The sequence below is a fragment of the Pan paniscus genome, chromosome 11, assembly GCF_029289425.2.
Source record: "Pan paniscus chromosome 11, NHGRI_mPanPan1-v2.0_pri, whole genome shotgun sequence".
Lineage (NCBI taxonomy): Eukaryota > Metazoa > Chordata > Mammalia > Primates > Hominidae > Pan > Pan paniscus.
The window spans coordinates 97,236,548-97,263,674 of record NC_073260.2 but is presented as its reverse complement, the minus strand read 5'-3'; the positions used below and the strand labels follow the sequence as shown (position 1 = coordinate 97,263,674).

The 27,127-nt window shown below is 40.3% G+C and overlaps 1 protein-coding gene across 3 annotated transcripts; it reads right to left on the bottom strand.

The window, feature by feature from the left end:
• Positions 1-2,042: 2,042 nt before the first annotated feature.
• Positions 2,043-17,019, bottom strand: EQTN (equatorin). 3 transcript variants are annotated; one of them, XM_057298720.2, is made up of 8 exons: positions 16,618-17,019; positions 16,371-16,496; positions 14,083-14,169; positions 12,176-12,262; positions 10,783-10,827; positions 9,436-9,495; positions 5,963-6,116; positions 2,043-4,748 (listed from the first exon to the last, which is right to left on the bottom strand). In XM_057298720.2, the coding sequence occupies exons 1-8, from the start codon at positions 16,664-16,666 to the stop codon at positions 4,499-4,501; spliced, it is 858 nt and encodes a 285-aa protein (XP_057154703.1). In that variant the 5' UTR covers positions 16,667-17,019; the 3' UTR covers positions 2,043-4,498. The 3 variants fall into 3 exon arrangements, with proteins under 3 accessions (XP_057154703.1, XP_003830749.1, XP_057154704.1); XM_003830701.4 differs by having other exon boundaries at positions 16,738-17,019; XM_057298721.2 differs by lacking the exon at positions 12,176-12,262 and having other exon boundaries at positions 16,738-17,019.
• Positions 17,020-27,127: the final 10,108 nt, after the last annotated feature.

Sequence of the window (27,127 nt, the reverse complement as noted above, 5' to 3'; positions counted from 1 at the left end):
ATGAGTGATGGAGAGAGGATACCTTGCACCTGTTTCTTAACAAGCAGCAAATCCTGTGCACGGCATCCAAGGTACCTTCCTAGGATCCTGCGTTCCCAAGAAATGCCATTTACTGGTCCTCGCAAAGAGCTCACGCGCCCACGCAAGCCCCTCGCCCACGACTTCCTGACCTGGTGACTTTGGCCCTGCCCCCATCTGAGCACCGCGCTGGTCCACCCTCCTGGGGCACCGTGGAGCCCCGCGGGCCCAGCAGTTCTTTCGGTTACTGGGGAGCTGGTGCCCGCTCCTCCTGAGGGATGGAAGAGATGCTCTTGACGCCTGCCCAAGCCAACCACCTTTCCAAACATCTCTGGGACAGCTTCCCTCTACAACCCAGTGTTTCAGGAACTGAGGGACCACCCAAAAGGCCTGCAAAAAACACCCTCAATCAGGACCCCTGTAGCACCCTCACTGTTCGGCATGTTTAGGACACACTTGTGGCAGGAGGGAGGAAGAAAGAGGGAACAGGGGCTAGAACTTAAGGCTGCTGCTCCTGGGTGTGTGATGCCGGGAAGACTTACTCCTGGGCACTTTAGATGGACTTGGCTGCTACTTCTAAGGCGAGTGCTGGTGCTTCTTTCCCGTCACAGCCAGTCCGTAGGAACTGATCCTAGGTTCCTTTGCAGTAGGGAGGTAGATCAGGAGGACTTGCTTTTCCAGCACCAGTAAGGCTCCTGCTGATCAAAAACAGGATGTAGCAGAGAAAGCTGCCAGAAACCAGAAGATGGCAAGGAAAGCAACCTCTGCTCTCAGTGATCATTATTAAAGACACTCCCACCAGAGCCGTGGCAGTTCACAAATGCCATGGCAATGCTTGGAAGTTCCCTTGTATGGTTCCAGGAACTCCCTGCCCCCTTTCTAGAAAATTTAAAATAACCCGCCCCTTGATTAGCATGCAATTAAGAGTGAGTATAAATATAGCAGCAACCCATGCTGTAGCTCCTGCTCTGGGCTCTCCATTTGCATAAAATGATGACACTCCCACCGGTGCCAAGACAGTTTACAAATGCCATGGCAATGGCAGAAAGTTACTTTATCTGGTTCCACAAACTCCCTGCCCCTTTTCCAGAAAGTTTGTGAACAAACTACCCCTTACTTAGCCTGTAATTATAAGTAGGTATAAATATAGCTAGCCGGCAGTCCACAAGTGCTGCTCTGCCTGAGGGAGCCCTGCTCTATGGAGCCACCACTTGCGCTGTACAATGTTGCTTTTTAAAAACTTGCTTGCTTTCACTGTTGGCTGGCTCTTGAACTCTTTCCTGAGCAAAGCCAAGAACTCTCCCGAGCTGAGCCCCGGTTTTGGGGTTCACCTGCATCACTGTGAGTAGTTAAGGTAGAGGAAAACAAAGCAGTAAAATACATCTATGGGGATGGGGGAACAGAATTGAAAGTCCCCTTTGAGGTTTGGGGAAGAGGATGATTAGGGAGCATCAGCAAAAGGAAATAAGAGGGAGTTTCAGAATGGGGGAGAGACTGATAGGCTAAAAAGGAACCGGTTTTATGATGCCTTCCAGGGCAAGCAGGTCAGAGGTCCAGAAAACCTGTTCAGAAAATGAAGGTTTAGTTATGGATGGCATAGAGGGTCAGCAGTGAGAAACAAGACCTCTCCCAACCAGCACTGGCTGTGAGACCCTCTTCTCACTTTTAGAGCAGGAGAGGGAGGAAAAGAGACCACACATACCAGTACCTCCTGACATTCTTCCTGTGCCCACTCCCCTTCCAGCCCCCTCAAAATACCTTCACTGCATTTTACAAGGCAAACTATGCCAACAGTCTAAGGATGACTAGCCCATTTAAAAATATATAGTTAACATATCTCTTTTGGCCATTTTAGATATTGTAGCCAGAGTAATGCTGTACTCAACTTTGTACAATGCTTTACTTTAGTACCGAAGACAAGTACCACTACTACTAGTACTACTACTACTTTTTACATGATTGAAAAGTGGCTCTTCCACCCCTTTCCAATCAGGAAAATTCTTGGTACCTCCTAAGGAGGGGTGGAGAGAAAACGTGGGAATAGTTGGTTATCAACCTCGCTCCAAGCCCACCTGATATTCTCATGTCCCTTTCTCACCTGTGGACTCAACACAACTCCTTTGCACCTGGAGCATCTCCAAGCAACTGCAATCACCTCCCTCACTTTTCCACCAGATCTGCAGGTGCCTGAACTGGCAGTACAAATGCTGGCACCGATCCCTGGAGCTGTCAAAAGGGCACAGAGAAATGGCAAAATAACCGGCAGAGAGTAGCATGGGCTGCTGCTCCAGGCCACCTCCACCGGCGCAGAAACTGTGAGCACTGTTGTCAGAGAGCAGGCAAAGGTGAGCGCCTGACCTGCTGCCTTTTCCCTCAAGGGTGCCGTCTTTTATAGCCCATCACTATTCAAAGGCGGAGCTTCGTAGCTTTCCCAACCAATGGTGAGTGAGACTGGGCGGGAGTCTGCGGCGAAATTTGGGAGTGAAGGACTCTAACAATGGATAGTAGGGGAAGTGGCAGGTGAGAGTAAAATGTGTGTTTATTCTCGTGAGGAAGAAGAATTATAGATACCCAAGCTAAAGGAAAGGAAAACAGTTTCCCAAGAGCTGAAAGAACACCTGAGTTAAGGAACCTTATGTGTCTTGGGTGCTGGGCCTGTGATGATCCTAAAGACTTTTGCTGCAAGTCTGACTATTCACCTTCATGGATCATGGAGAGAACCTCAGATTGCAAGCACATCACAGCAGGTGCTCTTAGGCAATTTATCTGACTTACCTGAACTTCTGTTTTTTGATCTGTAAAATAAACTCACCTTTCATAAGATAGTAGAATTTAATGTGATACAATGTTCTAAAGTGCCTATTATAAAGTAGGTACTCAGTAAATGAAAGCTATTGGTATGGTAAGAATTGAAGAGGGCAATGAAACATGCCCTAAATTCTTCTCCCATATCCATACATATCCAGAAAAGACATGATGCATGTCCCTAAATCCCTCCACTTGAAACTAATTTCTTTTTTTTTTTTTTCTTTCTGAGACGGAGTTTTGCTCTCTTGCCCAGGCTGTAGTACAGTGGTGTGATCTCAGCTCTCTGCAACCTCTGCCTCCCGGGTTCAAGCAATTCTCCTGCCTCAGCCTGAGTAGCTAGGATTACAGGCGTGTGCCACTACACATGGCTAATTTTTTTATTTTTTTAGTAGAGACAGGGTTTCACCATGTTGGCCAGGCTGGTCTCAAACTCCTGACCTCGTGATCTGCCCACCTGGGCCTCCCAAAGTGCTGGGATTACAGGCATGAGCCACCGCGCCCAGCCGAAACTAATTTCTAAAAAGGAAACTTTATCCCTATTTTCTGTCTTTGTAAATTGAAATACTTTTGGTATGGATAGCCACAAAAGTCCCTAATAAACTTGAATAAGTCTTTGAAAAGCATTGCTTTTCTTTCAGTGAAACATAATAATCCTGGATGCCTGGGGGAAGAGAGAAAGAAGGGCACTTCAGCTCTAAAACACTCAAGGTCCATGAGTCCCCAGCTAGGAAATTACCTGCTGGAATTCCCCTCTTCCTCTCTCTTCTTCTGGAACACTGTGTTGTCTCAAACGATTATAGATACTTTAGAAATGGAAAAATATGGCCGGGTGCGGTGGCTCACACCTGTAATCCCAGCACTTCAGGAGGCCAAGGCAGGCGGATCATGAGGTCTAGAGATCAAGACCATCCTGGCCAACATGGTGAAACCCCATCTGTACTAAAAATACGAAAAGTAGCTGGGCGTGGTAACGTGAGCCTGTAATCCCAGCTACTCAGGAGGCTGAGGCAGGAGAATCGCTTGAGCCCGGGAGGCAGAGGTTGCAGTGAGCCGAGATCGCGCCACTGCACTCCAGCCTGGCGACAGAACGAGACTCCCTCTCAAAAAAAAAAAAAGAAAAGAAATGGAAAAGTATCTTTTCTTTCTTACCCTTTGTCATGTGAGAGCAACACCTGACGACTTTTAAACAGTTCAAGAATGCTAAGAGTTCCTGCCATTAATTTAGTTTCATCTCTTGATGGCACAACTGTTTTGTCAATAAAACATAAACAGGTGTGTTCTTTTTGCTTCAACGGTGGTGAGGGGGCGCATAGGTAGTGGTGAGTTCCCTGATGTTCTCAAAATGCCCCTGGGGAAGGTAAATATCTAAATGTCTTTGTTTTAAAGTGAACCAGCCTAGAGAAAATATCTTTCAAAGTCACTCTCCAGGAATGTTTTTACTTGATGAGTTTCTCACACCTTAAATTATCTTCTTGTGTATTTTCCATTAAATTTTATAACCGAGAGATAATTTGTATTAAGTCTGTCCTCCTTTTAAGACACCAGAATGTTTGTCTCAGCAGTTTCAAACTCATGACATTAACAGAAGACATAAAGAAAGGTCTTTTGATGACAAAATAATTAAAGTTATTTATTCATCAATATGATTTCTTCACCGGGTTCCTTGATTTCTTCACCGGGTAACCGACTCATCGTTTTCATGCATCTCATTATCTGAGCCTATGGAAATGATATCCGTCATTATCTTAGATTCTGATGTTCTTGTGCCTGATCTTCTCATATCTGAAGAAGTGGTACCCAAAAATGTGCTGCTCTTTGCACTCTTGGAAAAGGATGTATCTGAAACACCTTCTGATGGATGAAAGTAAGACATCGTGGCCAGCTCTGGGTTGACGGAGTACTGACTCTCACAACTTTTATAACTGAAGAAGAAAAGAACATATATCAAGAATTGTTTTTAATTGTGTACATTTGTAACAGCTTAGAAAAGCATTCAAAAATTAAAATATACGAATTTTGCCCAAAGTGTTAGTTACTTAGTAACATTATATGAATGATATATAGTTTTTCTTTTCTTTTCTTTTCTTTTTGAGACAGAGTCTCGCTCTATCTCCAGGCTGGAGTGCAGTGGCGCAATCTCGGCTCACTGCAACCTCCGCCTCCCGGGGGCACGCGATTCTCCTGCCTCAGCCTCCCGAGTAGCTGGGACTACAGGCATGCGCCACCATGCCCAGCTAATTTTTGTATTTTTAGTAGAGACGGGGTTTCACCATGTTGGCCAGGATGGTCTTGATCTCTTGACCTCGTGATCCACCTGCCTTGGCCTCCCAAAGTGCTGGGATTATAGGTGTGAGCCACCACGCCCGACCCAGTTTTTCTTTCATTGTAATTTGATTCTATGTAACACTTTGAAGCATGTTTCAAATCTCTACTAGAATTTATAAACCAATTTACTAAAACAGTAGAAGTTGCCTTAATAAAATTTAGTAAGAAACATGTACAATGAAATTGAACGAAGGGGAATAAATACCTAGGATCACAGTTTTAATGGACCACAGAAATACACCATTCGTCAAAAACACCACAATGAAAAGAATGGAATTAATGATCATTATGAACATTAAGCAATTCTGTTAGGATTTTTAAAGGTAATCTGTTACACTGCCTGAAAAATGTTAAATAATTCCTTCAATCAGGCTTGAGTTGAATTTAATATTTTTATAAGAAAGAGCCCCTGGACAGGTCTCACAATGTAAAGGTGATAGAGATGGGCTGTTTTTTCAAAGTCTCAAGGCTTGCTTGAATAAAAAACATCAGATGCTAAGCAGATATGCTATTCAGAACAAAATATATTTGCTCCAGGGCTATATAAAAAAGAGCATATCTAGATTCGCTTTATCCTTTCCAATTGACTAAGGTTATTTCTATCTCTGGATGACTACTGGGAAAAAGTTCAAGTAGGATATTCCCTTAAAGACAGTCCCGTGCTCCATCTGAATAGGGTAAATGGAATCAATGTGAATGTCATATGGATGAATTCAGAGGTCACATATTCCTAAGAATCTATTAAAGAGAGGAGGGAGAGAATGCGATGTCATGCATTTGTTGTAAAGACTGCAGAGGTCTGCAGACTTACCTCAGATGCCTCAGTTTGTACAGTGTAGCACTACAGAATGCCAAGAGGACCACAAAGAGGAGGAGAGTCATCAACGAGATTCCCAGCATTATTTTGATCTTCAGATCCTCTAGATCTGGCTGATTTTCTCCCTGTGTAGCATTCACATCAGACTCTGAAAAGAAAGAAAATGCAGTGGAAAATAGGGTGTTCAGTGTGTTCTCCTGAAGGAGTAAAGATTGCAAAGCAAATACAGAGAAGCAAGCCCTCCACCATCCAGAGTATTAACTGGCCGGTCTCCCATCCCGCAGGCAATGCAAAGGAGTAAAGCTACTCTCTAAAGCCAAGCACTATTAACTTTCCTCTTTAACCTTCACAGCAACCCCGAAGGAGCTGTCCTTAGCTCCATTTTACAGTATCACAGAAGTTTCTGTATTTGCCCATAGCACATAGTAAGTGGCAAACGCTGGTTGCAAATCCAGGTTACCAGATGTCAAAATGCATATATAGCAGACTTTCTCTGATTTAATCTACCATGTCTGAAGAGATTATTATTCAAAACGATTGACTAACACACAAGGGACCAGTCTTTCAGGAGGTAAAGGTGCATGCTCTAGTGCTGCGTCATACACTGATTTTTCTTTTAAGCTAAAAGGGTGGTATAGTGAATGCTTCCTCCATGAGGCTTCAGGGCTAGTTTTGCCATTTTATTACCGAAAAGACTAAACCTAGTGTACTTCACATTACAAAAATAAATAGAATCAATTTATTTAACTTTCTAAAATAAGTTAAATATAAGATTATGTCTGGATCCAGAGATCTCAAGAGTCTTTTTTTAACTAAATCTATTAATGAAATGATAGGTTTACTGCCAAATTTTACATTTTCCTGAATATATATCTGACTTAATAAACATTTAATGATGACAACATGTTATTTCTCCCCTTTACCCCAGCCAACCCCCAGCATCTGCCAACTCAAAAGTTCCAAGGGTTTTCACTATTTTCTATGTAATGATATTTAGGTGATAAGCAATGACAAGCTTCCATGTCTATATTCTCTGATTTTAAAAAATTATAATTGTCAGTGTGTGACCTTAGACTATGAAAATGTATACAGTTGTCAATGACTCTTTTAATGCTTTGAGGCCTGTTATTTCGGGAATAATTAAACAAATTATGTTAAAATGGGCTGTGCTCCTGAATTGCTTTTCTGTCTCCTGAAAGGGTTTTTAATAAAGATGTGTGCTCATAGTACATCTTCTTTATCTAGGTGATGGTCAGAACTAGAGAAGGGTTTGGAATTCGTAATCACTGGAAGTGACAGAAAAGCTAGTTACAAGCGTGGGCAGCTTTTCTCTCTAAGCCTCAGTTTTCTCAACTGTAAAATGAAGATAATACCAACTTCATGGAGTTGCTGTGAAGACTAACATAATAATGTATCCACAACACCTAACACGTAGTATGTGCTCAATAAACAGTAAAATCAATCAAGCTGAATTTAATCACTTAAATATTAAATAGGAGAAATGACACAGTATTTATAAAATGAGCCAGCATTTGTCATTCCTGTTTATAACTTTTCTAAACAAAGAAGAATCACTCAATTTTCTTTTCTTTTCTTTTTTTGAGATGGAGTCTTGCTCTGTCACCCAGGCTAGAGTGCAGTGTGCAGTGGCACAATCTTAGCTCACTGCAACCTCTGCCTCCCAGGTTCAAGTGATTCTCTTGCCTCAGCCTCCTGAGTAGCTGGGATTACAGGTACCCAACACCACGCCTGGCTAATTTTTTGGTATTTTTAACAGAGACGGGGTTTCACCATGTTGGCCAGGCTTGTCTCGAACTCCTGACCTCAGGTGATCTGCCTGCCTCAGCCTCCCAAAGTGCTGGGATTACAGTACCCAGACAAATGACTCAATTTTCTTGAAGCGCCACAAGGCAAATGGCCACACTTATCAATCCCGTGCACAAACGAGGGGACAGGTCTTAGATATATCATCATGCTGTTTTTCAACCATTTATTTGTAGGACAGAGGTTTTTTGGGGGAAATTAATATGGTTCTTTCATGAAATTTTCCATTCAAATTAGGAGTTTTACTCCTATTAGTATAATTAAGCCATTAAGGAAAACTCTATCCAGCAACAGGAGCTCACATTGATTGCTGGTGAGAATTCCAAAAATACTTTGGAAGATAGTTTGGTAGTTTCTTACAAAGATAACCACTCTCATCTTCCCACCTTGCCCTCCCAAAGTGCTAGGATTACAGGCAAGCCACCCACTGCACATGAACATACTCTTACCATATGATCCAGAAATCATATTCATAGGTATTTACCAAAATGAGTCGAAAACTTATGTACACACAAAACCCTGCACACAAGTGTTTACAATAGCTTTTTTCATAATTGCCAAAAATTGGAGGCAACCAAGATGTCACTCAGTAGAAGAATGAACTAGGGTGCATTCATACAATGGAATATCAGTAATAAAAATAAATGAGCTCTCAAGCCACAAGAAAACATGGAGGAATCTTAAATGCATATTGCTGAGTGAAAGAAGCTAGTCTGAAAAGGTTACATACTGTATGACTCCAACTATATGACATTCTAGAAAAGGCAAAACTATAGCGATAGTAAAAAGATCAGTGGTTTTCAGGGGTTCAGGAGGAGAGAGGAACAAAGGGATGAATTGATGGGGCAGAGGAGATTTTAGGGCAGTGAAACTTTTGTGTGATACTGGGATGGTAGACACGTGATATTATGCATTTGTCAAAACCCAAAGACCTGTATAATACAGAGTGAATCCTGATGTAAATTATGGACTTCAATTAATAATGAATCACTATTATTGGTTCATAAATTGTAACAAAGGTACCACATCATGCAAGACGTAGGGGAAACTGAGGAGGGTGAAATATGGAAATTCTGTACGTTCTGCCAAATTTTTCTTTAAACACAAAACTGCTCTAAAAATAAAGTCTATTTTGAAAAAAGACTGCATTCTACATATTATTCACTCACCTCCTCCATTTGGTTTCAGGAATAAATGTTACAAAACAGGAAGGTGGTAATGGTCATGTGGGAGGTGTAACTAAAAAAGAATGCTTGGGAACTATAACTCTCCTAAACAGTGAATGTCTCTCTGAGATGTTAGTCACCATGATACCGCCTTTCATACACCAGACTTCACTAGGAAAAATATTATCATCATAAAGACACTAAGATGTGTAAGAGTATTTATGTGTCTATTAGTTGAAGTACTTTGGTTCATTTGTTGAGACAGGGTCTCACTCTGTCGCTCAGGCTGGAGTACAATGACATGCCACCGTGCCCATCTAGTTTTTGTATTTTTTGTAGAGAAAAGGTTTTTGTCATGTTGCCCAGGCTGGTCTCGAACTCCTGGACTCAAGCGATCCACCTGCCTCAGCCTCCCAAAGTGCTGGGATTATAGGCATTAGCCACTGCGCCCAGTCAATTGAAATATTTTGTTCTTACCTGGAATTGGGTGAAATAATTGATCTTTATCATCCATGACCACTGCTGTTCCATTTATAGCTGTTAAAACAAATTGGGGTTATGGTAAACAACATTCACTTACTAAAATTATTGCCTGTGTATGTATGTGTATGTATAATTACAGTACCCAGTGTGTGTACAGTCTGTTCTCATTATTCGTGGCAGTTATATTCTATAAAGTCTTATAAACACTGTATTAACGAATACTGAACTGTTGCTCCCAGGGTAAATACAGGGTTAGATTCCTGCAAGTCTGGTCACAGCATTTTCATCAACTGATAAATAAATAACCTTGTTTTATGTGTGTTTCTGTTAAAAGATACTTCACTTAATACATATTGTTGATTGATTAACACTGAACTCATAGAAAACAGCACTATAACACTTGCCTGAATGAAGCTTCTCTAACACATATTATCTCCATAAGGAACATCACAGCCTTCTTGCACTTAGGAACAATAACCAGCAATTTAACACTACATTTGGGGGCCATTTTAAACAGCAAAATCATCAACAAAAAAGCACAAAAAATGCAAAAAACGTGGCATTAAGTGGGCTGCAAAAATGACACTTATTTACAGAACGAGAGCTGAATAAAGAAGGCAGAATATTGCCTTGTTCTACTTCAGCTGGGAATGTGTGTGTCAGACAATCAAAAATTTTCAAAGCTCTGCCAATGTCCATAAATGACTGTGAAGGTGTTGCAACTACTGATTTTGGGGTGACAAAGAAATATTAATGAGTAGGTGATACAGAATGCAAACACAGAATATGCAAATAATGATCAACTGAATATGGTATATATTTCACATATACAATGCATATATTTCTGTGTGATACATGCATTACCCTTATACATGTGTACATCCATATATGCACATGCATTTATACACACACGCATAGAAATACTATCTACATCATGGTATACATGCATGCTTACATATTTATGAGACACACTTCTATGCATGCATATATTTCGATATACACTTTGCATTTATATATGCATCTGTGTGCTTTTGCATGCACTGCTCCAAATATGAAGATGAATGATATTGAGCAAGAATCTTATTGAAAAATTTTAACCATAAATAAATTGAATAACATTTAACATTTGTAAGAAAATAAAACTTTTGTAAAGAGTGAGTAATCAGAAAATGTGTGACACTTTATCACCTTTCTAGGTTTGTTTTGAAGTTTGCTATTACATGTGGCAACAAAATGTTGACTTATTGTCTCAGTATTAGAGGTATTTAGACTGATCTTAGCTCTAAGTAAGATTTTAGAAAACCAAAACTTTTCCCAAGCTACCTAGCTGTATGACTTTACCTTTAGCTAACATTGTCCAAAATGCAGGCACGTTTGGGGTTGATCCTGTTAAAACAAAACAAAACACAACAAGAACAACAAGAAAACAACAGGATAACAAAATAATTTAGTTTGAGTAACATTCATTTGTTTGTTAGTCATTTAGCAGTTAAACTTTGAGCTCCTATAATGTGTCAGACCTTGTGGTTGGCACTAACTTATAGAAGTAAACAAGGCTCAGACATTACAGTCAAGGAACCCACCTTAATTTTGGCTGCAGACAAGAATCATTGCTGCTTATGTAGCAGATTAATGAAGGCATTAATAGAAATGCACAGGTGGTATGCACAGGGTTTAATTTAACTTGTTAAGGCCAGAAACCCTTCAAAAGGGAGATGATGTTTCAATATAAGCTTAGAGAACTAGCAATAGTTCACCAGGCAAACAAGGTGAGAGCGAGCTCATTCCAGCTGTGAGCAAACACACAATCGTAAGCAGGCTCAGTAAGCTCTGGGAGCTTCAGGTAAGTCTTGAGTGAAGGGTGTGGATGCAGAATGTAACCAGAGTTGAGAGTGGAAAATTTTCACAGTGGCCAGATTATTTCGGAATTGAATGCTTGGTTAAGGAGTTAAAACTTGACCTCAAACTTAGTAGTAAGTTACTAAAGACGTTTAAGAAGGGGAATACCAGGATGATCAGGTTTTCATTTTAAAACACATCAAAAAAGATTTTTTTCAGTAGTGTTAAAAATGCAAACTAATTCAGAATAATTACATTAGAAACATACTTGGATTGCATAAACTGGAGAAAATAGGGTTTCATGTAACGACACGTAAGTATCCATTCTCTTCAATTAGGCCACTTATTCAAGACCTTAGAGGAGAGCCATCCTGGGTTGTTATGGCTCCACACATATTTTATAAGGAACAATATTCTTGACAGGGTAGTAAAATGGTAATTTTGATTTTGCAGCCTCCCACTCCCAACCTCAAATAATCATAGGAAACACTAATAATTGACCCTAACCAGAGATAAGTTTATTCCTCAAGCAGGCAGAATATTTTCCATTATTAACAAAATAAATTATATTTCAAATACATTCGACATATACTTATATTTATAAATATATGCTAATTTGTAAGTACGTATTTAATATAGACACAAATGTAATACATTTTTATTAAAATAAAGTTCTATTTCTACAAAAGCTCATTTCTCATCCTTTGTCAGGTATACCTGAAGACTGACTCTTAGACATTCACCATTTAAAAGATTTTAGTGACTTTAAAAGGTAGCAGTATAAATTCTTTAAGCATGCTATGGCTTTATGTAATGCTCAGAGTAGTGAAACTTAAATTTTTAAGTCACATAATGATATTCTCCAGGTATGAATACAGTGTAGTAATTTAAATACTTTGAATATTTTTATGAGAGGGTTCGTTAGTAGTTGTTTCTTCTTCAATGGTGGCTTTTTCATATGTAGTTGCATTGACAGTTTTATCTAGGAAAAGGGAAAAAGAATTATCAGCATGTAAAAATACTGACGAAACATCTGAGATTAGATATTTTTTAAGCTAAAAATGGAACAAAGAAAAGGAGAGAGAAGAAATGGAAGAGAAAGACATTAACGTTTTCCGGAAATAAATGAAAGGAGAAAGAAGAAGGTATTGAAGAATAAAGTTTTTGTGATCATGGGGTGTCTGAGGTGGGATTAATATGACTATAATTTGTGAAAGCGAGGCAAAGGAACATGCGGCCCCGGGCTTTCTTCAGAGGTAAAGAAGATCTCTTGGAGAAGATAATTGGCTCCAGATGGTTCCCTGCACAGGCGGTGAAATGATCCTCTTTGTCCAGAGCAGCTTGGCTGCTGTTCAGTGTAACGACGCAAGAAAGGGAGGCTGAGTATTAAGTGTGCTTGTAAATTGGAAACAGACATTTGGATATAAAGATTTCGGACTACAAATCAAGGGTTTTCAGGTCTAATTTAGTATATATCTCAGTCTGTAATGGGTCCCTCTAGAGGAATGTCACTAAGGGAGTGTTTGGTAACAACTGTGACTGGAAGACCCTTTCTTCAAGTTGATGGCCATTTCAATTAACTGCTTAATACAGGAGTCAATAAAGTTCCATATGGAGTACAGGGCACCCTGTATAGGAGGACTTCTACAGAGGGGCAGAAAAAATTCACACCAAGCCCACAAACCCATGACAAGTGTCTTGCTGCCAAGGAAAGTTGGGAAAGGGAATCAGTTACTGGAGTTGATAGTGATTCAAGCAGAACTTGAAAAGTGAGTAAGTCATCCTTAAATTCTGCTTTGCAACCCTTATCCTCCGAAGAAAAGCATCTAGATTGCCTCAGTTTTTCCCCCCTTGCCTTCAGAGTTTTAGGGACTATACTTAAGCAAGCAACCCTTAGTCAAAGTTATCCGCAGATCTCCATCTTCCTGAGGGCTTGCTCCTCTAGAACGTCCCTACCATGCCAGCAGGTCTCCTTCTGTCAGAGCCCCATTTAAAATGGCAGGAATGTCTTATTCCAATCCCACTTTCCCTGACAATCCTCTGGGGGCCTGAATTGTGGAAATAAAAGTGAGGGTTTTGCAGTCTCTTCCTTGGGTCCTGCAGTCTGTACTCAATAACTCATATCCTAAGGGAATTTGAGGTAGCTGGTCCACTTAAGAGCTGCCCCTTCATGTCTTGTCCCAGACAACTCAAGATGTCGTTTGTTGTGGACAAGCAAGATTCCCGTAAGTGATTTACTGAATTAATATACGCCCTTGAAATGTTACTGTCTCATTTAAATCCCAAGGTTTGAAATTGCTCAAAATATTCCATTATTATCAAGTAGCTTTGTTAATAATTAGGCATTCCTGAGTCTCACATTTCTCAATATTGACATTGTCATAGCTAGAAATATTCTCTCTTCCCCATTTAAAGCTGAAGACAAAAATCAGAAAGGCAAAAAACGTGGGTTTAAGAAAGATGTAAAATTTTCTAGAATCCTAAATTTAGTTATTATTTAAATTTTCTTTCCACATAAACCATATGTATGAGGTTTAGAAATGCAAGAACCTCCCCAGCTTCTGAAATTATCAGTGTAATGGATGTGGAGTCTCAAGTGTATTTGTGTGGGAGGAAGTGTGAGAAAAGCAGAGAGGATGGCCAAGAACTAAGCTGGATCCCAGTCACAGAATCTACTTTAGAGGGAAAATGTTAGTCTTATTTAGGAATGAAGACTTCTTTTCTCCCCAACAGTCTCTATTGCTGTTTTGAAATCCTGTTTTAATGGCTTTTACATGTGCAATGGTGCCTTTCACTTCTTACCGTTTTTTAGAGCAAAATTCAGGTCAGTTGTGGCTCTCACAGGTATTTCAGACTCAGTGCCATTTGGATTTTGTGTTGTGAACACATCTAAAAACAAAAGCAAAAGTCTTCAGCAACTAGCTAAGTCACTTTTTTTCCTTTACCTTTTTCTTCCTCTGAGTTTTTTTCTTAAAACATGCACTAATTAAAAAAAATTTTAAAAAGTTATAGTCATTTTTTTTTCATCTACAAAATAAGAAAGTGGGGCAAGGGTCAAATCTAAAACTCATTGAAAAAAGCCAAACTAGTATCTTTATGCCAAATGACCCTTTCCAAGAAGCAATTATTGGGGAAATTTGTGGAAAAAAATATGTAAGCACATAACAGGTGCTGAAGTAGATTTGTAGATGTGCAACATTATCACTGTTTGTATTGACATTATCAAAAAACCAGGTAAGAAGCATTTACCTGCCCTTGAACCTTCTGTTAGACTATGGAATGAACACTTCAGCTTAAAAAGCCTATCATTTGATAACAATTAAGGTCCCTCACATATACTCAAATTTACACATACACATAAAGAATGCTGCTCTTAAGACTCATTAGTGGACTTGGCTGCAATTCAAAACTAATGTACATATTCCCCCAACCAAAGGATCAAAGTGAATTGGATCAAGACGGCAGACTGGACATGCACATGTGTCTCCTCTCTCCAAAATTTCATAAGATGATACAAAATTCTATACATACACGAATGTATGTGTATTTAATATTTACATATGTATTCATTTCTCTTTGTGAGAACAAAGAAATTCACCCCAGTGTGTATATGAGAAAAATGTACATGGGAAAAACTGCACATAGACTAAATGTTCTCCCACAAGATAACAGATAAATTATGGACGACACACATAAAAACGGTGCCATTAATATTTCATCGTTTTTGAGCAATTCCTGAGACAGAGCTATGGAAAAATAAAGTCACAACCCAACACTCATGCCATGAGTTATGAAAGTATAAAAGTTGAAACACTGGTATCTTTCTAGGGACAGACAGTTTAAAAAAACAAGTATAACAATTGGCCTAATTTCATCTTAGAGTTTGGTTATATTAAATATAAGTTTCACATCAGTAGGGACTTGGTGTTAGACACTTGGCTATCATCCTTGAAAAACATAATGTTTTATCCCTACTTTATGCCATACACAAAAATAATTGGATTTAAAGCTCAAGTTAAAAACAAAAACATAGGCCGGGTGCAGTGGCTCACGCCTGTAATCCCAGCACTTTGGGAAGCCGAGGCGGGCGGATCACGAGGTCAGGAGATCGAGACCATCCTGGCTAACACTGTGAAACCCATCTCTACTAAAAATACAAAAAATTAGCCGGGCATGGTGGCGGGCGCCTGTAGTCCCAGCTACTCGGGAGGCTGAGGCAGGAGAATGGTGTGAACCTGGGAGGCGGAACTTGGAGTGAGCCGAGATCGCGCCACTGCACTCCAGCCTGGGCGACAGCGCGAGACTGCGTCTCAAAAAAAAAAAAAAAAAAAAAAAACCATAAAATTACTTTTAAAATTCAAGAAAACAATATTTTGGACTGGATAAGGCCTGCTTAGGCAAGACACAAAATGCAGAGATTATAAAGAAATTAATAAACAGAACTGATATTATAAAACTTGAAATCTTCTCAGTTATTAAAGATACTTAAACAGGCTTGGCCAGGTGTGGTGGCTCGCACCTGTAATCCTAGCACTTTGGGAGGGTGAGATGGGTGGATCGCTCGAGCCCAGGAGTTGGAGACCAGCCTGGGCAACATGATGAAACACCGTTTCTACAAAAAAATACAAAAATTAGCCTGGTATGATGGCATGTGCCTATAGTTCCAGCTACTCGGAAGGCTGAGGTGGTAGGACTGCTTGAACCCTGGGAGGTCAAGGCTGGCTGCAGTGAGCCATGGTCGTGCCACTGCACTCCAGCCTGAGTGACAGAGCAAGACTCTGTCTCAAAAAATGAATATGATACAATAAAATAAAATAAGCCTTAAAGATAAGCAGCATCTTGGCAGAAAACATTTATTACTTTTACCGTAAAAAGGATTAATATATTCTACATAAAAAGAGCCCTTAAAAAGAAATGAAAATACAACCTAATGGAAAAATGGGCAAGGGTATGAACAGGCAGGTCACAGAAGTAGAAATAAAATACCCAACAAATACAGGGGGAAATGATGGAAATTTAAAAAGGACACTTAAGTGAAACCAGGATAATCAACTTTTGCATATACATTTCTATTCACTTTAAAGACTTACATTGTTTTATATCTTTATAATAATTGCCATTTTTCTCATTAGCAGGAGCATAATTGGGAGTATGATCTTCATTCTTTTCTTCCTGCTTATTAACATCTTCATTTAAAGGTATCACATTAGGCAATGCTAAAAAAAAGTATCACACACCATAGATCAGAAATATGTTGATTTCTTTTACTGCTTTCTTTTTCTAACTGCATTTTTTTCACAAAGGATTAGAGGCAGAGATTTAAAATCTAAAACATACCATAGCTCCAACAATAAAGTTTATATCCTCCTGTAGAAAACTGCCACATACCAATTTTTCACGATTATGGGTCATCCTTCTTACCTACTATTTTTATAAAAGTTGTAAATGCTCTCTCACCTTCAATAGTAGGCTTCAAAGTACTATTTTTTAAGGAAAAAACTCCAGGTATAAAAATAAACAATATAAAATTCATTGGGAAATCGAAGTGATTTATCCAGTAATCTAGTGCGTCTACCCAGAGCCTCCTTTCTGTGGCCCAGCAGGTCCTGTGTCTAACTAGGACATTATGACATCACTGTCAGATGGGCATCAGAATGTTGGTGGGGGTGGGAGTTCCCAACAGCTTTGTGACTCAGTCTGAAGACTGCTTTATCTCAGGTACTATAATGGTTTTTAGTTTTTTTTTAAATAAACCATTACAAGATTTTCTTTGAAAGTTAATAAGTGTGTTTTCATAAAAGATTGTTAATTACTCGGTTCTGGATTTTAAAGAACCACTTGCAGAGCACTCGACTCTGTGGCTAGTCGGGGTGCCACTTGTAACCCGCACGGACCTAGGGGACTGAACGAAGGGGGACGAATGCGGGAATAAAAGACAAAGACAAAAGAGTATATTTGGAAGAAGGTGTCGGGGGCACCTTGCCTCTAGTGGGCAAGGGCCCTGAGCTTTACACAGCCGTCCGTATTTATTAGGCAAGAGATAGTGAGAAGGAGGGTGGAAGAAGGGGTTAGCTGCTCGGTCCAGTGTAGGCTTGCAACACTGCATTCTCTAGATGTCGCAGTAGATAACCGCGGTGCCAGGGAGTGATTGCCTCCAGCAAACCTTCTGTGGGCAGGAGCAGTCGTGAGTTTGCCCACATCCTGCATTCATAATAAACAGTTTGCTGTTTGATCATATAGCCTCCAGTGGAATGCTGAGTGGCTCACGTCCCACGAGCCTTCGGCTCCCTGCAACCATTAATATTGTTAACAGTAAAATGAGAACAGATCTTTTTGTTTCTCAAAGCATTGCAATATGATGTGTTTTTTTTGGATAAATGCAATAAAAATATCTTTTAAAAACTAGTCAGAGGCTGGACGCAGTGGCTCACACCTGTAATCCCAGCACTTTGGGAGGCTGAGGTGGGCAGATCACTTGAGGTCAGGAGTTGAAGACCACCCTGGGCAACATGGTGAAACCTCATCTCTACTAAAAATACAAAAGTTAGCCAGGCGTGGTGGCCTACGTGCTTGAACATGGGAGGCAGAGGTTGCAGCGAGCCGAGATCACACCACCACACTCCAGCCTGGGTGAAGAAGTGAGTCTCTCTCTCCAAAAAAAAAAACAAAAAACAAAAAACAAAACAACAAAAAAAAAAACAACTAGGCAGAAAAACCAAGTTCTGATGCCAAATGCCCTGCAAGTCTACAAGTTCTGGTTAATGGATTATCTTAACTATAATTCTTTAGAAAAGTTCTCTAAAACTGGTCATTTTTAGATTTTAAGGCCTATATTATATAAATAATTAATAATAACATATATGAGTTATATAAATATATAATATATAAAATATATAATTATATAATATAATATATAAAATATAGGTCTTATATGTATTTATATTTCATACGGCTTTTGGGGTCCAAGTGGTTCTTGGTTACACTGATGAATTGTATAGTGGTGAAAGCTGAGATTTTAGTCTGCCCATCACCCGGTAGTGTATATTGAACCCAGCATATAGTTTTTTATCCCTCACCCACCTCCCTTCTTCCCCCCTTCTGAGTCTCCAATGTCCATTATACCACTCTGTATGCTTTTGTGTACCCATAGCTTAGCTCCCACTTATAAGTGAGAGCATGTGGTATTTGTTTTTCCATCCCTGAGTTATTTCACTTAAAAGAATGGCCTCCAACTCCATCCAATTTGCTGCAAAAGACATTATTTTTTTCTTTTTTATGGCTGAATAGTATTCCATGGTGTATATATACCATATTTTCTTTCTCCACCCATCAGTTAATGGGCACTTAAGTTGGTTCCATATCTGTGCAATTGTGAATTGTGCTGGGATAAACATATGTGTGTAGGTGTCTTTTTGATATAATTACTTTTTTTCCTTTGGGTAGATACCCAGTAGTGGGATTGCAAAGGGTAGACCTCCTTTTAATTCTTTAAGAAATCTCCATACTGCTTTCCATAGGTGTTGTACTAATTTTTATTCCCACCAGCATTGTATAAGCATTCCCTTTTCACCAATATCCATGGCAACATCTATTTTTTAAAAAATTTTTAGTAATGGCCATTCTGGCTGGGATAAGGTGGTATCTCATGTGGCTTTAATTTGCAGTTCCCTGATGATTAGTGATGTTGAGCATTTTTTCATGGTTTTTGGCCATAAAACCTATTTTTTTCATAAAATATAAAACTTTTTTGTTTAAAATATTTTTATCATGAAACTCATCTTTTACTTTACATACAAGTGGAGAAAATAATCTAATATTTAATTAGTTAGAAGAGGACTTAGGTATAGGCAATATTATCCATGTATTAGTTATACAATAACTCAAGTAATAAGAAATAAAGACAAATCAAATAGGCAGCATTTCTCTTCCCGATAGGATCACCTAACTTCCCCACTCTCAACTGTAATTATTGTTGATGACAGCTTCTCAACATTAGAGAATATCCATAGTCAAAATGACATAATACATCAAGAAAAAAAAGCATGACTTTAAAAAGACTTGATAATCTTTTTAGGGTAATGAATGCTCACAAATTAAGTCCAACTTGTGACTCCCTACTGAACACACCTGGTGAACTGGAGATAGATTCACCAGGAGTCTAATTGCATAGGAGGAGGAAGGAAATTGGGAAGATTTATCCTCAGGGAAAAGATGGTCAGGCAAGCAAAGCTTAGCATCAAAGCTTTAGTCAGCCAAAGGGAAGTGGTCCTGTGTAGAGCTGTTTTTCTTCCTTAGCTTATTCTCAAGTGAAAGCTGAGAAGTGAAAAAAAGAGATATGAGTAAAGAGCTGGCAGGCCTTGGGAGGCCTTTACTTTGTTATCTCTCTAACAGGGTGACACATAGAAAAGGAGAGAGACTTGAAGCAAGCATGCTCCATGTTGCTGCAAACCACCTTAGAGCTTTGAGTGACATAGCTGAGCCCTGGTGAAACTCGGAAGAAGTTGTTCCAGGAGGAAGATGGCATCAGTGGAATTTCCCCTGTCCCTGGCAATAAAGGGGAAGTCAGTGCTAGCTGGAGAAACATGTTTACTACTGTGTGCCCCAAAGCTGGCACACTGTGTGGCCCGTAACAGGTGCTTGATGAATGAGGGAATAAAACACTTTATTTAGTTCAGGAAGCACTTAAGTGCCAAAAAGTCAACTTAGCATTTTCTAATGACATGAATGGAGTTTTCTTTATCATATAGCTTCTCCACTGAGTCCTCCTATATTCATAGGATTGTTAGTTTTTAATGTGACTAATGCTCTTCCTAGGTAATTGAATTGGTAGAGTACAGAAATTGTAGGCTTTATTAAAAAAGCATTAGATTTAATGAAACTAAGTTTGTTTAAAAATTGACTTTGGGCCAGGTGTGGTGGTTTGTGCCTATAATCTCAGCACTTCGGGAGGTCAAGGCAGGGGGAGCACTTGAGCCCAGGAGTTTGAGACTAGCCTGGGTAACATAGCGAGACCTATTGCTCCAAAAAAAAAAAAAAAATTGATGTTAACCTTTCTTTGTCCTATGATCAGTATTCTTTTTAGAACATATTTTCAGAGGTGTTATGGGTTGAACTGTATGCCCCCAAATTTCACATGTTGAAGTGTTAATCCCCAGAACCTCAAAATGTGACCACGTTTGGAGACAGAGTTGTTGCAGATATAACTAGTTAAGAAGAGGCATACTGGAGTAGGATGAAACCCCAATACAACACGACTGGTGTTTTTATGAAAAGGAGGACAATTGGACACAGAGGCACACAGAAAAAATGCTATGTGGAGATGAAGGGAGAGATCAGGGAGATACAGCAGAAGCCAAGGAACATCAAAGATTGCCAGCAAGCCACCAGAAGCTAGGAAAAAGGCATGGAACAGATTCTCCCTCATGTCCCTCAGGAGGAGCCAATCCTGCCAATATATTAATCTAGGACTTGTAACCTCGAGAACTGTGACACTATAAATTCGTTGTTTAAGCCACTCAGTTTGTGGTACTCAGTTTCTGGTTACAGCAGCCCTAGCAAATGTATACAATAGACAAATAGAAGAGATTATGCAAATTAAAATTGAACGTGTCCTCTCTGGAGGTTATAATTTTGGGCAGTAATGTAGCCCTTCCATAAATGTAGATGTTCTATAACACAATCTAGTATAAATTTTTCTTTAAAATAATCAAGTGTATATTATTTTCTCTACATAACGTCATATTTTAAGTCTTTAAAGAAGACCCTGAAAGGGATCTCTTGCTAATACCAAGAATGTCATTAAATATACTTTGTACTCTGTGACTTTATTTCCTGAATGATTTCATGTTTATTGACCACATCTGGATTACAAGCCCTTTCCCATTTCCGTGTCTTTTCTCTCAACAGCACTAAGCCTAGAGTAGGAGGCCATATATTTGGATATTAGCTCCATCACTTCTTAGCTGTATGGTCATGGGCAAATCATCTCTTCTCTGACCCTGAACTTTCGCTCATCTGAAAAATGGGGAAATTAAGTTTCACAGCCAGTACTATTTAAGACTCATTTATTGGGTTGAACTTGTTTACTTTACAGATTTATATATATAATTTTTCCTCATGTCTAAAAGAATTAGATGTGGTGAGGTTTTCATATACCCATATTTTTTCAAGAGGCAGAGTACACCAGTATCCTATTGGGTAGGTCATATAAGTAGTATAGAGAATAAAGTTGAAGACATACACATACTAAGAAACAAGACAATTTTTTTTTTTTTTTTTTTTACACAAAATCTCACTCTGTCACCCAGGCAGGTGTACAGTGGTGCAATCTCGGCTCACTGCAACCTCTGCCTCCAGGGTTCAAGCAATTCTTGTGCCTCAGCCTCCCGAGTAGCTAGGATTATAGGCGCCCGCCACCATGCCCAGCTAATTTTTGTATTTTTAGTAGAGACAGGGTTTCACCATGTTGGCCAGGCTGGTCTCAAACTCCTGACCTCAGGTGATCTGCCTGCCTCGGCCTCCCAAAGCGCTAGGATCACAGGCGTGAGCCACCACATCCATAAATAACACAATTTTATATAATGGCCTAAAACATATTTTTATAGAATATTAAGAATGTTAATTGAGTCATCTCAGTCTTCGAGAGAATTCATTAAATGGAGATAAATTCCACAAGGTATAAATTAGTTGTCACAGTCCATTAATATAAGCCCAAAAACTGTGCTTAAAAAATTAATTTGAATATTATTTTCCTTAAATCTGAGTAGTAAGTTTACATAGTGCATAAAAGAAAATAAATGCTTAGCTACATCATTCAGAAGAATTGCCCTGCTGAGCCCTGCCGGAATTCATGACCCACAAAAGCATGAGATATGTTAAAGTGGGTATTGCTTTAAGTCGCCAAGTTTCAGCATACTTTGCAATGCAGCAATAAATAGCTGGAACACTTTGGAAACTTACATTCAAACAAATCACCTTCTGCCACATCCTTCCATCCTGGCAGCTCTCTACTCTTGATACACCTGACATCCTTGTTCTTCAATCCCTTAGATATCTCACATTTCCTGACCTCTTCACTCACTCACCATCCAGCAGCCCCCATCTCTCTTTACTTTTTTAATATCCAACTCAGATTCGATGAGTATTACTCTAATTAAGAACTCACTACGGCCGGGCGCCGTGGCTCACGCCTGTAATCCCAGCACTTAGAGAGGCCGAGGCGGGCGGATCACAGGTCAGGAGATAGAGACCATCCTGGCTAACACAGTGAAATCCCGTCTCTACTAAAAATACAAAGAAAAAAAAAAATTAGCCAGGCATGGTGGCTGGCACCTGTAGTCCCAACTACTTAGGAGGCTGAGGCAGGAGAATGGCGTGAACTCGGGAGGCGGAGCTTGCAGTGAGCCGAGATCGCGCCACTGCACTCCAGCCTGGGCGACAGAGCGAGACTCCGTCTCAAAACAAAACAAAACAAAACAAAACAAAAAACTCATTGTGTAGTTCTAGGTACGGAGCAGCTAATTGTTCCTCTAGAGATATTTAGACAGAAACACAGACTGTGGCTTGCACACAAACAATCTCTATTGCTGCCTGACTTCCTCCTGAGACCACCCATTGGAGAGAAAAGGAAGGATCCTGAGCCAAAGAAGAGACTTTAATGGTTCCAGTTTCTCCGTATTCTAAGCAGGTTGGGCAAGAAGAGAGAGAAGTGGGTGTGGAGAAGTCTCACGGCCTGAAGAAAAGAGTCATTTCTCCTCTATTGGGGGAGTTGCAGGAGTTATCATCACGTCACCTCGGGGGCAGCGGCAACAGCACAGGCTGGGTGTGTGTCTCTCTCTGCCCTCCCTCTTCTGGGGCTGGCTGACTCATTGCGGGGTCAGGCGACAGGGGCTGGGATGTAGAATCACACTGAGAATGACCAGGCATTTAAGGGCTGGACTGCACAAGCAAATCAAGTGCTTCCAGGCACTCAGAATGCCCCAGGGAGAAAACAACAGCAACAAACAACAAAAATAGTTCCCTGTTCCTTAAACAGCAAATACCTATTTCAAACAACTGTATTACAACCAAATAGCGTCAGCCAGTGTTCCCTCTAAGACACAGAAGCTTTAGGGGAACCTAAAGGACTTTTACTTTAGTTTTACCTTTTCTACTCTTTAGGTGTTAAAATGTTTTCTTCTATGGGATAAGGGTGGTAATAGACAGTTGCATCTATAAATCACTCTTCGTTAATTTTAAACTTTCTAGCCCACAGAATTAAAAAATCTAGAAGCCCATGAGAGAAAGGACTGTTGGTCATTTTCTTTTTTCTATTTGTTTTTTGAAACAGAGTCTCAGTCTGTCACCCAGGCTAAAGTGCAGCCGCGTGATCTTGGCTCACTGCAACCTCTGCCTCCCCAGTTCAAGCAATTTTCCTGCCTTAGCCTCCCCAGTAGCTGGGATTACAGGCGCCCACCACCATGCACGGCTAATTTTTCTATTTTTACAACAGGGTTTCACCACGTTAGCCAGGCTGGCCTCGAACTCCTAACCTCAGGTAATCCGCCTGCCTCGGCCTCCCAAAGTGCTGGGATAACAGGCGTGAATCACCATGCCTGGCCCTGTTGGTCATTTTTCATAACCTGTGAAAAGCCTGACTTGGGTCTCTCTGGAGGGAGGAGTTTAGGTTATTCAGGTGGGGATGGGCTGCCATTGAAGGATCCCGAGGAAGTATAGGGAAGGAAAAGTGTCACCACCAGGTCTTGGATTTAGAAAGAGCAGTGTGGTTTCAGTTTGTGAAAACTAGAAGGTGAGAGAAGGAGCCTAGAGATTTGTAGAGTAATGGGCAGGAGGTAAAGGAGAGGCCATGAAAATAAATGCAGAGATCATGAAAATGCAGAAAGGGAGACTGTTTGGCTTTGGTGCTAATTTTCTAAAAATAATTTCGACAAATCTTTCTTCTCAAATGCTGGGGCTAATCAGCTATTTTGTCTTTCCAGAATCTCATTAAAAGAGGGAGTCTGCATTTCAGGACAATCTTTCTATGAAAGGTAGAGACAAAAAAAAGGGGGGTGCAATTTATTTTATACTTTTTGTAAATAAAAGCCTTTTTCTTCTCTCAGCCAGACTAGTCTGTTTTGGCAAGCTTTCCATTGGCAATTGTTGCTTTCTCCAGTCTGTATTCACTGATTGGCTGCATTTGAACTCTTGTAATTATCAGGTGTCTTCTTTGTGTGAATAGATCCCTGCATCTGGCCCTAATGCAAATCACATCTCTGTAATTACCAGACATGATTGGTATAAGAATGGATGCTGGAGATTTGCACATAAATGGGCAAAATTATTCTTTTCCAAAAGCTTCTAAACCTAGAGATGAGATCAAATACAGACATATTATGCCTCTACTCTACCTGGCTCTGTGCCCTTTTCTGGCTCTTCCCTCATGTGCATATACATAAGCTTCCTCTCTCAACTTTCCAGTCTCCCAGGCTGGAAGATAAAGTATCATAGGTGACTTTTCTTAATCCCTTGCTTCTTACTCCACAGCTAATCAGATGGCTTCCCTTCTTTGAGACATGCTTATATCCACCGCTTCCTTTTCATTACTACTTCTACTAGAGTTAGGTCATTATCTTCTCAGGACATGAAGAGTATACTGTTCTCCTTTCTAGGCCATGTGGTGAAGTTGAGAAGCATGCATTCTAAAGAAAAATAAAATGTAGCTTGACTACAAACACCATTACTTTCTAGTTATACGTGACCATGGCATGATAGTTTAACTTCTCTGATCTTCAGTTTCCTCATCTGTAAAATATGAAATAACAACTAGCTCTTTAAAAGTCTGTTTACCCCTGGAAAAATACCTGTGATGCTTCCTTGAGTGATGAAGCTTAATTTAAGAAGACATTTTTATGGGTTGATAATTGAAGTGATGCTGTTAAGTATATATTGGCAAGTGTCTTAGATTGGGCTCCTCTAGAAGCTGATTCCAAAACTAGGATGTGAGAACCAGTGATTGATTAAGGAAGTGCTCCTATAGGAAGCAAGTAAGGCAGTTGAAGAAGCAGGACAGGGAAAGAGGACACCAAGCAGGAGAGCAGTCTTAGGCAAGGTCTCACAAAGGGGAAATTTAACCTGATCCTTCAAGAAAATTTTGGAGGGAAAGTCATGCCTCGGAATCACCCCAGCCCAAAGTAAGGGAGCTGAGTCTGTCATCCCATGTTGATGTCAGACAGTGGTTAAGGGCTACCCAGGGGAGTTAAATTTCCAGGTTCCTCTGGGTCTTTCTGTGTGCTATGGGAATCTGCGGGCAGTTCTCCAAGAAAGAGTTCTATGTGCTAGCTTTGGAAGTTAAACAGACTGATGACAGGTGTACCTAAAAATGATAAAGACAGGTTTGGGGAGATGTGGGAAGATGCTGACATCTGCTACAGCCCACCCCTTGTGTTGCTCAGATTCATCAGATCCACTTGTATCCTGTCACGGATTCTTCAAGATGAATGATGGTTGTAACAACTTCTGGGGAAAAACTTCTAAGAGGAGGGTTATGGGAGAACTACAATTCTCATTGCTGTGGCAGTCCAGAGGCCATAATGAGCATTTATCATCTGTGTCCCCTACAATTGGTTCTAGAAGGTAGCTTCTGATGGTTTAGTCTGCTCAGCTGGCGTCTTGGTTTCTATGACTTAGGCTGCAGTTGTTGTAATTGCTCATTTATAGTTAACATGGAGTTCTGACCAGACTCCTCTCTGCCCCTCTTATGTAGCAGCAACCCTAGCTCCTCAGGATGGTCAGGGTCAATTACCTCTGCCAGTATGGTAACTCTTTTTACCTGCTGGTCTATTAGCATGAAGAGCCCTAAACGACCAGGCAGCATCAACAGCTTTAGGGTTAGTGGGATTCTTCCCGTGTTCTGATGGAAATGTCTCCTCCCTGAGAACCAGGGCTTCCACACTCACAAAACATAAAGTTGTGGAACAGAGTTTTTCTGAGCATCTAGTAACCATCCCAGCAGTATATTAAGGCATTAAATCTTATGCCCTGAGAATATGCCCCCACAAATCTACTCTCTTAGCCAGCCAGCCTCATATTCTATCTCCCTTGGTCAAGCACCAGTTTAAGATATATTCCCAAGCATGTCCTCCTATTTTTATTGCTCTTTCTTAGCCGAATGGATCAGTCCTTCCATATCAGGACCAGTACTTTCTTAATCAGGCCATGCTGAGACTTGACCTGAGTTATTAATCTAGTAGCCAAGGGAGGAGATGACAGCAAATCTAAAGAAATCAAGTATCATCTTGCAGGGCATAAAGCCACCTCAGCTGAGACCTCTGCATAGTCTTCAGGGAAGGGTGAAGGTGCTATCTTTTGGTAAAGGGGCAGTGGATACTTCTACAAGGGGGCAGTTGAACAAATCCACCTAGTTATACTTATTCCACATTTCATGATCCACTTCTTCCTTATCAGGGCCTTGATTTTGGTATAAGAGACTTGCCAAGGCTGTAGATTCAGTCTTCTCTGAAGTTTTGCTGACAATCTAGTCCTGGATCTATTCACTAACTACAGGAGATGCCAGTCCCTCTATATGCTGCCATGAAGCTTTTGACCTTCAGGTTGGGACTTAAATTGATAACTGGCTGAGCGGAACCTGTCATTTTCCTCTTAATGCATAAAGAACACTCAGCAACTACCAACTGATCCCTGGGTCTTCATACTCACCTTCTCCCCTAAGTCTCTCACAAGCACCAGTGCATCCCTTCTGCCTGCAACTTTTCCAGTTCACCAAGTGAAGTCCTAGCAATGGTAATGTCACAGTGTCCTGGGGGTTATCTCCATAACTCTGAGGCTTGTGTGCATCATCTCGCAGAGG

Coding starts and splice junctions, on each gene's coding strand:
- EQTN (XM_003830701.4), bottom strand. CDS start 16,813: ATGAATTTTATATTGTTTATTTTTATACCTGGAGTTTTTTCCTTAAAA. Junction 9,496..10,782: donor TTGGACAATGTTAGCTAAAG/GTAAAGTCATAC, acceptor TTGTTTTAACAG/CTATAAATGGAACAGCAGTG. Junction 6,117..9,435: donor ATTATTTCACCCAATTCCAG/GTAAGAACAAAA, acceptor CTTTCTTTTCAG/AGTCTGATGTGAATGCTACA.